Source organism: Lagenorhynchus albirostris, chromosome 7 (genome assembly GCF_949774975.1).
Source record: "Lagenorhynchus albirostris chromosome 7, mLagAlb1.1, whole genome shotgun sequence".
Taxonomy (NCBI): Eukaryota; Metazoa; Chordata; class Mammalia; order Artiodactyla; family Delphinidae; genus Lagenorhynchus; species Lagenorhynchus albirostris.
This window is the reverse complement of record NC_083101.1, coordinates 42866454-42879063: the sequence shown is the minus strand read 5'-3', so window position 1 is coordinate 42879063 and position 12610 is coordinate 42866454. Positions and strand designations below refer to the sequence as shown.

Below are 12610 nucleotides of genomic sequence, written 5' to 3'. Positions count from 1 at the left end.
GAGTAATAGAAGTATAAATATTCTAAGTATTAACAACATAGAAATACAAGATGTAATTTTGTTAAAAGTAAATACCTATGTATTGGTTAGGATATAGGATAGACTGTTTCCCTAGTTTGCAAGGCTGATGGCTCACTTCTAAGCAAAGAAAAGAAATAAAAAATGGAGGGCATACTGATTCTCTTTTAGGTTATACGTAGATGTTTTACATGTATTTTTTCTATTCAGTCTTTTGGCTTGAATGTAGCTGTATGACCACCCTTACCTTCAAAAAAGGTTGGAGAATGTGGTCTCTTTTCTGAGCTATGTTATGCTCAGATGAAATTTGTTACTGTGGAAGAAAAGGAGAACAGATAACAGGTGGCAACTAGAGGGTCTTCTTACAGTCCACTCAAAGGTTTCTTCCTTTGTTCATACAGATAATCCATACTTGTCTTTTCTCACCCACAGAACATATTCACTTCTTCCTCAAGGGATAAAATCTCAGCTCAGAGTTCAAGATCTTTAGGTGACAGTTTTCTCTGTTGAGTCTGCATGTGACTTCTTTTGATCTGGCAACATAATAGATTAAGTACTAGACAAGTAAGTTACCACTTTTCAACAGGCACACACTTCACCACTATCTACGCAACCACTAGTATAACAGTGCTGTAAGGACAGGATAATTGCAATTTAAAAACCCATTCAGAAAAAGAAAGAATGGGAAACACTTGGCAGTCATTGATTCATAACAATTATCATATCCTGCTGAGTGGAATTGTGAAAACTTTAAGCTCCAGCAGTGGAGTAAATTCCTTGGATAGCCTGAGTTGGAGTCTTTGATTTTTTTTCTCTTGAAAGAACACTGTCCTCATTTTCTCACGTGGCTCTGGCTTTCTCCTCTGAGAGATTTTTTTTTTTTTTTTTTAATCATTATCCACTGTAGACACATCTGAAGTGGCTGTTTTCTTTCTTCGGGAACTGCACTGTTTTCACAGCTTACTTCCTGTTGAGTTTATTACTTGGAGATTGTTTTAGCAGTTTTAATAATAACAAGCTTTTGTATGCCAGATACTGGTCTCTTTGGCAGTCCTTAGTTCGTTAAACGTTTAGTTTGCCATCTCGGTGGTTCCATTTGTAAGTAACCTTAATATCCAAAGCTACTATTTATTCACAGGGTGGTTTTCTTGTTTTATTTACGAATCTGTCATCTGCCTATCCTCCCTTCATCCTGACTTAGTAAAGGCTACTTTTAACAGTAGGTTTGGGGGAGGGGGATAGCCACATCTGTTATCTTTTTTTTTTTTGGCTCCCATGTCTGATCTTAACAAAAATTGCCAGAGAAAAAATAGCAGCCACAGTCTTATTTCTTGCTGAGTTTCCTCTTTAGAGCTTGGCTCTCCTCAGTGTTTACCCTTCTCTTATAGGCCTTTGCAAACAATAGAAAGAAGGAGGTAATACACATCAAGATTCTAGCCAGACCTGTCTAGCTAAAATTTTAGGCTTTTTTGTTGTTGTTGTTAAGAACATGGTCTGTCTTCCTAGGTACCACCAGTAGCAGTTTTACCAAATATTTTGCTGTAGCATTGTTAGAATTATCAGCTTTGTATTTTGATATATCCCTTGTCTATCCAGTTGCTAAATCAGTCACAGATACTTCTTACTTTGTTGCAGTAGTGCCAATTTTTAGGTATGAAATTTAGTATTAGGATATTAATTAGGCTGCTGTAACAAGAGGTCCCCCCTCCAAAAGGTAGCTAATGCATGGTAGAACTAAGTATTCTTTCTAGAAACATGGAATAATGACTCAGTTTAATGGCTCTGGTGTAATGTAGGGGAACCAGGCTCTTTCCATCTTGTTCCACTATTCGTAGGCTGTAACTTAATCTGCTTGTTCAAAGATAGTTCACAATGTACCTACGTTGCAGGTTGCTGGGGGTGAGTGGTGGTGGTAAGGAGAGAACATGAAGGCAAAAAGGGATGCCCATTCTAAGAGCACTGCCCAGAAGTTGCACATACCACTTCTGCTCACATCCTTTTGGCCAGAATTTAGTAATACGTCAGCACACAGTTTTAAGGGAGCCCAACAAAGGCAGTCTTTCTAAAGACCAAAATGTCACCTGCTTGAGTCCCTTCATTATACATTTGTTTTCTGTTTTATTATTGTTGTTGTGTTGTTTTTTTATATTTGGGTTAAATTGCTGTAATTTTTCTAACTTCTTAATGGATGCTTAGATAATTGGTATTCTGTCTTTTTTCTTCCCAGCATATGCCTTTTAAGAGTAATTTTTCCTCTAAGCACACCTACTAGTGTTGATATGTTGTATTTTTATTCTGTTAAAAATACTTTCTCATTTTTATTTTTTATGCATGGATTAGAAGGGTTTTGCTTAATTTCCAAATATTTAGGGGTTTTCTGGTTGTCTTTTTATTGTTGATTTCTACATTGATATCACTGTGGTCTATTAACATATTCTGATTTTAATTCTTTGAAGTTTGTTGAGACTTATCTTATGGCCCAGGATATGGTTGGTTTTGTTTTTATGAATATTGAATGTCCACTGGGGAAAAAGTGTGTTTTGTTGTTTGAGGAATAGCATTCTATTTAGATAGATTTTGTCCATAATATTGTTCAAATCTGCTATATTCTGAGAACCTTTTTTTTCCCTGTCCATTTTATCAGTTTATTGAAAGAGATCTATTAAAATCTATTTTCATTGTGAATTTAGCTATTTTATGTTTAGTTTTTTCAATATTTGCTTTATATATTTTGAAGCTAGATCATTTAAATGTGTACACATTCTGTATTAAATCTTGCTGGTAGATTTGACCATTTTATTAAAATGTCTTCTTTATCTCTGGAAATGATTTCTAAATTCTACTTACCTACTATTAGTATACCTATTCCAGCTTCTTTGTGGCATTTGCATGGTATATCTTTTCCTATCCTTTTACTTTTAACCTTTCAGTTTCCTTATGTTTAAGCTGTGGTATTTTTGTAAGCAGCATATTTATTTGTTTTTCATAGTTGAGTCTTTTAATTAAGATATTTAGTGCATTTACTCACTGTAACTCCTGTACTGTAATTGGTTTTAAATCTGTGACCTACCATTCATACTATTTGTTCCATATGTTTTATGTTCTGTTTTCTTCTCTGTATTGTTCTTTTTGGGGGATTAATAGGACTTTTAAATTTTTCTGGATATTATAACATGCATTCTAGACTTAGTAAAGTCTAATATAAATGTTTTTACCACTTTTAAAGCTTTTAGAATGCTTTAAATCCTCTTCTACCATTTTGTAATAGTAGTCATAGATTTTAATTCAATATATATTTAGAATCTACAGGGTATTTTTGTTTTTGTTGCAGTCAGTATTCATTTATATTTAACCACATATAATCTGTTTCTATTATTTTTTACTTCTTCCTACATCTCCATTTTTACATCTGGAATCATTTTCTTTCTTCCTGAAAAGCTCCTTTTATTTTATTTTATTTATTTTTTTGAAAAGCCCCTTTTAGTATTTATTTTAATGTGGTCTCTTGGTGGCAGATACTGTCAGTTTTTGTGTGGAAATGTCTTTATTTTGCTTTCTCTTTTGAAGGATAATTTTGCTGGATATAAAGTTTTAAATTGGTAGCTATGTACATTTAAAACTTTCATGGTATGTCTAGATGTGCTTGATATTTATTCTTTTGGAGCCTGTGGTACTTCTTGAATCTGTAGCTTTGTGTATTTCATAGGTTTAGAAAATTCTTTGTCATTATCTCATTAGATATTGCTTCTGTGTCACATATTCTCTCTCCTTCCCTTCTTTGACTCACAGTTTCTTGTTAGACATTTTAGTCATATTCCATATGTCACTTAAGCGCATTTCTTTATTCTCCATTCATATTGTTCCATGCTTCACACTGGATGTTTTTTCCTAATTTTTTTCCTAATTCTGTCTTCTGTTTTGTCTAGTGTGCTATTAAACATTATTATCAAGTTCTTAATTTCTAGTATTGCATTTTTAAGTTATATAATTTCTTTTTATAGACCCCTCTGTCATTCATTTTTTTTACATATTAATCAAAATTACTTTAAAGTTTGTTCTTGATAATGCCAATAATTGAGTCATCTCTGTTTATTTCTGTTTTCTCTTTAGTTTTTGTTTCTTCTTATATCAGATACTTTATTATTGAATGCCAGACAGTATAATGAAATGTTATAGAGGTTTCACTGATTATTTTCTTCCTGTAAGGAGGTTTTCACTTGCTCTTTGTTAGACATCTAGACTGGGAACAATTTACCTTTATCTAGTAGGAATTAAACTTATTGGAGGCTGGGTTGCAGTTGTTGTAAAGCCTTGTTTACTCCTGGTTCATATCCACTAGTATATAGTATTTCTCTCTGCGTCCCATCTGACAGCCAGGAGTACTTACTAGGGCCCATATTAAAGCCCATTTTTGGCAGATTCTGAAATTGTTTTTTTTCTTTTCAGCCCCATTCTCCATATCATTCTAAAATTGCTGACCATTTCACTCTACTTAGCAATAGCCTTCTGCTTAGTGTGTGTGTGTGTGTGTGTGTGTGTGTGTGTGTGTGTGTGTCTAAAGCACTTCACAAATAACTAGAAGCTAAACTACCATGAAGTTTTGAGATAACTTCTCTGCTCCTGTTTTTTGCCTTGGGGACTTTGCAAGGTTGCCTAGGTAGCATGCTTATAGTTTCAAGCAGACTTTTTTTTTTAATTGAAGCATAGTTACTGTACAATATTACATAACTTACAGGTGTATAATATAGTGATTCACAATTTTTAAAGGTTATGCTCCATTTATAGTTATTATAAATATTGGCTATATTCCCTCTGTTGTACAGTATATCCTTGTAGCTTATTTTATAACTCAGTTTGTACCTCTTATTCCCCTACCCCTATATTGCCCTTCTTTCTGCTTCCCTCTCCCCACTGGTAACCACTAGAATATGAGTCTGCTTCTTTCTTGTTATATTCACCAGTTTATTTTATTTTTTAGATTCTACATGTGATACCGTACAATCTTTGTCTTTCTCTGTGTGACTTATTTCACTTAGCATAATGCCCTCCAAATCCATCCATGTTTCTGCAGATGGCAAATTTTTATTCTTTTTCATGACAGAGTAGTATTCCTGTGTGTGTGTGTGTGTGTGTGTGTGTGTGTGTGTGTGTGTGTGTGTGTGTACACACCCCACATCTTCTTGATCCATTCATCTGTTGATGGCCTCTAAGGTTACTTCCATATCTTGGCAATTGTAAATAATGCTGCTTTGAACATTGAGGTCCATGTATCTTTTTGAATTTGGGTTTTGGGGTTTTTTGGCTATTACCCAGGAGTGGAATTGCTAGGTCATATGGTAGTTCTGTTTTCAGTTTTTTAAGAAACTTCAATACTGTCTTCCATAGTGGTTGCACTAATTTACATTCCCACCAACAGTGTATAAGGGTTCCATTTTCTCCACATGCTCGCCAACATTTGTATTTTGTGTTCTTTTTGATGATAGCCATTCTGACAGGTGTAAGGTAATGCCTCACTGTGGTTTTGATTTGCATTTCTCTGACGATTAGCTATGTTGAGCAATTTTTCGTGTGCCTGTTGGCCATCTGCATGTCCTCTTTGGAAAAATGTCTATTCAGTTCTTCTGCCCATTTTTTAATCTGATTTTTTGGTTTTTTGATGTTGAGTTGTATGAGCTGTTTCTGTATTTTGGATATTAACCCTTTATTGGTCATATCACTTGCAAATATTTTCTCCCATTTGGTAGGTTTTCTTTTCATTTTGTCAGTGGTTTCCTTTGCTGTGCAAAAGCTTTTAAGTTTAATTAGGTCCCATTTGTTTATTTTTGCTTTTATTTCCTTTGCTTCATGAGAGGGATCCTAAAAAATATTGTTGCAGTTTATGCCAAAGGTCTCTGCCTATGTTTTCTTCTAGGAGTTTTATAGTATCATCTTAACATTTAGGTCTTTAGTCCATTTTGAGTTTATTTTTGTATATGGTGTTAGAGAATGTTCCAATTTCATTCTTTTATATCACGCAGACTTTTTTTTTAACATGACTTTTCAACTTGTAGGTGGATTATTGCTTGGTCACAAGTTTCCTCCTTCACAGATGGAAATAGAAGTCTAAAAAAGGAGATCCTTAGCTGAACAACCATATAAGGGAAACATCTATGATTATTGGGAATTTTGAGAAAGATATTTATGGCCAGCTAGCTGTTTTAGCCACATACATTTTGATAAGTTGCAGTTAGTTGAACTTTAATTGATATCATAGTCATTTATATTAGAAAACAGTTTCTTTTTTTTTGAATTTTACTTAATTTTTTTCTATACAGCAGGTTCTTATTAGTTATCTATTTTATACATATTAGTGTATACATGTCAATCCCAATCTCCCAATTCATCACACCACCACCACCCCCACCCCCCACCGCTTCCCCACCTTGGTGTCCATACGTTTGTTCTCTACATCTGTGTCTCTATTTCTGCCCTGCAAACCGGTTCATCTGTACCATTTTTCTAGGTTCCACATATATGCATTAATATACGATATTTTTTTTCTCTTTCTGACTTACTTCACTCTGTATGACAGTCTCTTGGTCCATCCACGTCTCTACAAATGACCCAATTTCATTCCTTTTTATGGCTGAGTGAAATTCCATTGTATGTGTGTACCATATCTTCTTTATCCATTCGTCTTTCGATGGGCATTTAGGTTGCTTCCATGACCTGGCTATCGTAAATAGTGCTGCAGTGAACCTTGGGGTGCATGCACGTGAAAAGATGCTCAGTATCACTAATTATTAGAGAAATGCAAATCAAAACTACAGTAAGGCACCACCGCACACTGGTTAGAATGGACATCATCAAAAAGTCTACAAACAAATGCTGGAGAGGGTGTGGAGAAAAGGGAGCCCTCTTGCACTGTTGGTGGGAATGCAAATTGATACAGCCACTATGGAGAACAGTATGGAGGTTCCTTAAAAAACTAAAAACAGAATTACCATATGACCCAGCAATACCACTACTGGGCATATACCCAGAGAAAACCATATTTCAAAAAGACACATGCACATGTTTATTAAAGATTCACGAACTTTTTTTTTTTTTTTTTTTTCCCGATACGCGGGCCTCTCACTGTTGTGGCCTCTCCCGTTGCGGAGCACAGCCTCCGGACGCGCAGGCTCAGCGGCCATAGCTCACGGGCCCAGCCGCTCCGCAGCATTTGGGGTCTTCCCGGACTGGGGCATGAACCCGTGTCCCCTACATCGGCAGGTGGACTCTCAACCACTGCGCCACCAAGGAAGCCCTGTGCAACCTTTTATAAAAAAAAAAAAAAAAAAGGAAGGATGACTCAGGGTGGAGTTGAGAGCCACAGAGAATTGTTCCTAGACTTTGAAATCTAATCAAGAAACTTATTTATCTGGCTGGATTTCAGAGCTTCTTTGGACTAGTGGCTTCCTTCTGCCTTGTATTTGTTTTTGTTTTGTTTTTTTACATCTTTATTGGAGTATAATTGCTTTACAATGGTGTGTTAGTTTCTGCTTTATAACAAAGTGAATCAGTTTACATGTATATGTTCCCATATCTCTTCCCTCTTGCATCTCCCTCCCTCCCACCCTCCCTATCCCACCCTCTAGGTGGTCACAAAGCGCTGAGCTGATCTCCCTGTGCTATGCGGCTGCTTCCCACTAGCTATCTACCTTATGTTTGGTAGTGTATATATGTCCATGCCTCTCTCTCGCTTTGTCACAGCTTACCCTTCCCCCTTGCCGTGTCCTCAAGTCCATTCTCTAGTAGGTCTGTGTCTTTATTCCTGTCTTACCCCAAGGTTCTTCATGACATTTTTTTTCTTAAATTCCATATATATGTGTTAGCATCCGGTATTTGTCTTTCTCTTTCTGACTTACTTCACTCTGTATGACAGACTCTAGGTCTATCCACCTCATTACAAATAGCTCAATTTCTTTTTGTGGCTGAGTAATATTCCATTGTATATATGTGCCACACCTTCTTTATCCATTCATCCGATGATGGACACTTAGGTTGCTTCCATCTCCTGGCTGTTGTAAATAGAGCTGCAATGAACATTTTGGTACATGACTCTTTTTGAATTACGGTTTTCTCAGGGTATATGGCCAGTAGTGGGATTGCTGGGTCATATGGTAGTTCTATTTGTAGTTTTTTAAGGAACCTCCTCTGCCTTGTATTTGAATTGGAATATCTGTAATTCTTATCCTATATCTGTCCCACCATTCTATGTTGAGGGTGGTGGGAGCAAGCAACTCATCTTAGTTTCGGTTTTAAGAGAAATTGTGCCCCAGCAGTTGTACTTAATAGATTACACCCAGGAACTTCATCAACATCTGGACTTGATTTAGATTTTAGACTTTGAGCTGATGAGAGGGATGAGATTTTAGAATTTTTATTTAATGAGAGATGTAGATGAACTGATTATGTGGTGAGATACAGATTTAGATGATGAGATTTTGGACTTTGGGCTATGATGGGAGGCGACTATTAGGAACCTTAGGAGGGGGACTTCCCTGGTGGTCCACTGGTTAAGACTCCACACTCCCAATGCAGGGGGCCCGGATTGGATCCCTGGTCAGGGGACTAGATCCTGCATGCTGCAACAAAAGATCCTGCATGCCACAACTAAAAAAAAAATCCCGCATGCCGCAGCGAAGATCCCATGTGCCGCAACTAAGATCCAGCACAGCCAAATAAGTAAATAAATAAATAAATAAATATTAAAAAGGGAACCTTAGGAGGTGGTGAATACATTTTGCATTTGGGAGGAACGTGAGTCACTAGGGGCTACAGGACAGATTTATGCTTACCATAGTTAGGGAAAACTCAGTTAATTTATAATTATATTAAGAATTATTTAGTAAGTCTAATGTATTTATAATTTTTTCTTCTCATTTTTTGTAGCTTGTCCTATATAGATTAATTCATTTTACTTCATTTTATAATGGAAAAAAATACCATGATAAAATTTTATTTTAGTAATTTAATCCACAGTTGAATCCACAAATACAGAACCTGTGGATACAGAGGGCTGACTGTACTATGCCTTTTTTTTCTTGAGATAATGTTGGCTTATAACATTATATAAGTTTCATGTATGCAATATTATTTTTCTACTTCTGCATGCACAGCAGTATGCTCACCACCAAATATTTAGTTTTCATCGGTCACCATACAGTTGACCCCTACCCGTTTTGTCCCCCACCCCTTCCCCTCTGTTCTCTATATCTACATGTTTCTTTTGTTTGGTTTGTTCATTTATATTGTTTGTTTTTTATTTTTTATATTACACATGTAAGTGGAATCATATAGTATTTGTCTTTGAACACTATGCCATTTTATATATAGGACTTGAACATCCTTGGATTTTAGTATCTGCCATGGGTGAGGGGTAGGGGGTAGGGGACAGGTGTGTATGTTCTGGAACCAATTCCCCAGGGATTCCAAGGGACTTCTGTAAAATAAAATACAGAATACAAGTTTTGAGGAATTTTCATGTATTTAAGCATATTTAAGAAATTCTTTTATTTATTATATCAATAGTGTTGCTAATGTTAGTACTTTCTATTTTTTATAAATAATGAATAAGAGGATAATTAAGAAATGTTTTATTGATTCACTTGCTTTTTTTGTTTTTGTTTTTTTTTTGTTTTTTTTTGTTTTTTTGCGGTACGCGGGCCTCTCACTGCTGTGGCCTCTCCCGTTGTGGAGCACAGGCTCCGGACGCGCAGGCTCAGCGGCCATGGCTCACGGGCCCAGCCGCTCCGCGACATGTGGGATCTTCCCGGACCGGGGCACGAACCCGCGTCCCCTGCATCGGCAGGCGGACTCTCAAGCACTGCGCCACCAGGGAAGACCGATTCACTTGTTTTTAAATAGTTATTTTTACTAACTTGTTTATTTAACATACTTATCTATTACTGGGCAAGTCTTTAAATAAAAATATTTTAAGAACATGTTAATTTAATAGTATTGGTTTTTCTCTCACAGGTTTTGCAGCCTTGTGACTTGTTCTATCAAGCTACTCAGATACGTACAGATCCACAAGTGATTGAATTATCAGTAAAATCCCTGACACTGAAGGTAAGTTACAATGTAGTCAGTGCCCTTTTGAAAAAATTAATGAAACTTAGAAATAAGCAATTATTATAGCAACTCTTTTGTTAAAAAAAAAAACTATTTTTGAAAATCTTTTATGACACGTAATTTTAAAATGATATTTAATACATATTTTATAATGAATGTTTTCATATATTTTGTTATTGGCAGTTGACTGCTTCTGTAGTTAACATCCTTATAGTACGGTTGATCCGTTTAATATCGACATATAAATATTTTAACTATTGAAATTAGTTATGATAATCAAAAAGCTTTTTTGTGGGCAGCAAATTGTATCTACTATTTCTTGGTAGTAAGGTTAGTTCAATATTAATTCCTCTTGATCCTTTACAAATATATTTAATGCTTTTTGAAGTGTGTATTTTTTGAAAGTGGTTTATGTAGATTTTTTAATTAAATTTTTCCCCTTAGGTTTCACCAGTTATCATAAACACTGTGATTACCATAACTTCAGCACTTTATACAGCTAAGGAAACCATCCCACAAGAAACTGCTTCTTCTACAGCACATTTATGGGAAAAGAAGGATACAAAGAATTTAAAAATGTGGTTTCTTGAAGAACCAAATGAAGTTGAAAAAATAGCTTCCCCAACTGAATTGGTACTCAAAGGAGAGATAATAAGAATGAACATTGATTCTATTTTTCTAGTTCTTGGGGCTGGAATTGGTCATCGAACAGTACCTATGCTTTTGGCAAAGTCACGTTTCTCAGGGGAAGGCAAAAACTGGAGTTCCCTAATAAATCTCCACTGTCAGCTTGAGCTAGAAGTAAGCATATGTAGTATTTTTCCAGATTTTATAACAAATAATGCTATACATGGACTATTTGGGGACTCTTACTTAAACATTTAAATTAAATTTATCCTAAGTATGATGTTGGTTCACAAAACTTTTGGAAGAAAGTGTACAAATTTATGCCCTTGATATAGTTGTTTTTATGTGTATGTTACTTTTAGAGTACATGTCCATATTAAGTTTATATTTCAACTGGTTTCATTCATCTTAAAGTTGATGATATTAATAGATAGTTTTGAGTAGATGAAAAATTCTTAATTTTAAGAATTAAATTGAATATCCTTTTTCCTTTAAAATGATAATAGACTATTTCTTAATCTCTTCTAAGATAGTAATATAAAGAATGAGAAAAATATGCCTTATACTTTTATATAACGCAGAATCTTTATAATGTAGTGAGACTCCACCAAGGTCTTTCAGATTTTTGTGCGAGTCCTTTAGTTATATGGAAGATATTTGCTTTGAACCAACATATATTTTGCTTCAGAATTTATCTACATAGAATCATCCCAGAGATATTTTGCTTTAACTTATTAATTGAGTTGATGTCAAGTAGAAACTAATCTGATACTCTACCTAAGTCAGTAAATATGAAAATTTATAAGCTCCTATAACATTTGTGTTGATACAGAGTTATATGCTAATAGAGGTGGAACTGACAGACTAGATTTCAACTTTCCAAATTTTGGCTAGAATTATCTGTATTTTGCAGAGGATTTGATCTAGGATGTCCAAGAAGTTCAGAGAATTCAAATAAGTGCATACTCATTGAATCATATGTTACTTGCCTCAAGGGCTTTCGAAAAGTCAGTGGAGGTAGACAGATATGTTTAAAAAATGTCAGTAGTGTTTGATAGATGAACACAGCTTTCGATGTTAAGCCCAGCCTGAAAGTCAAGGAAAGATACCTAAAAGAGAGTTTTTTTCTGGATTAAATTGTGAAGACTAGACCACGAAGTTAGCCAAGTGAGGAGAGCATGAGGAAACTAATGAATGGCATGTAGACGGTTTTCACATGGAAGAAATAGCACAGCCAAAAGGAATGCTGGTGGGAAACAGCATGGAAGATCATTTTAGAACATATCAGAGTGCCTTATTTAAACAATTAAAAATTCTCTCTCTAGGTACATTATTACAATGAAATGTTTGGCGTGTGGGAACCTTTGCTTGAACCCTTAGAAATTGATCAGACTGAGGATTTTAGACCATGGAATCTTGGAATCAAGGTATTTTTGAAGTCTGAAAATTTTTTTCAAATATTGAGGATGTCCACATTACACATACTTTAATCGCAACAGAGTTTAGGTATCTCATTATGAGCCTTTCCACATGCTTCCTTGTTTGACCTCTGAATGTAATTTTCAAACCCAAGGCCACTGCCTCATGGGCTTCTAATACAAATAATTATGTAGCATTTATTATGCACTAGACATTGTTCTAAATAATCTACTTTTGCTTTAACCCTTACAACAAACCTCTGAAGAATATACAGTTTTAAACTTCATTTTAACATGTGATGGGACTGAAACTGTGGAAGTTAAAGGACTTCCATAAAGCAATAATACCTTTAAATTGGAAGAGGTGGAATTAAATACTGGCTTCAGAGTCCCCACACATAACCGTCATGTTAAAATATCGCCAGCATTTTCTTGAAGGTTGTTGTCTA

General features: G+C 35.3%; 1 protein-coding gene across 3 annotated transcripts in view; it reads left to right on the top strand.

The window, feature by feature from the left end:
- Positions 1–12610, top strand: part of VPS13A (vacuolar protein sorting 13 homolog A) — a 236658-nt gene that overhangs the window by 146983 nt on the left and 77065 nt on the right. For all 3 annotated transcript variants that reach the window (XM_060154950.1, XM_060154951.1, XM_060154952.1), the window contains exons 40-42: positions 10021–10113; positions 10561–10917; positions 12069–12170. In XM_060154950.1, the coding sequence (XP_060010933.1) occupies positions 10021–10113; positions 10561–10917; positions 12069–12170 (552 nt within the window). The remainder of the gene's footprint in view (positions 1–10020; positions 10114–10560; positions 10918–12068; positions 12171–12610) is intronic.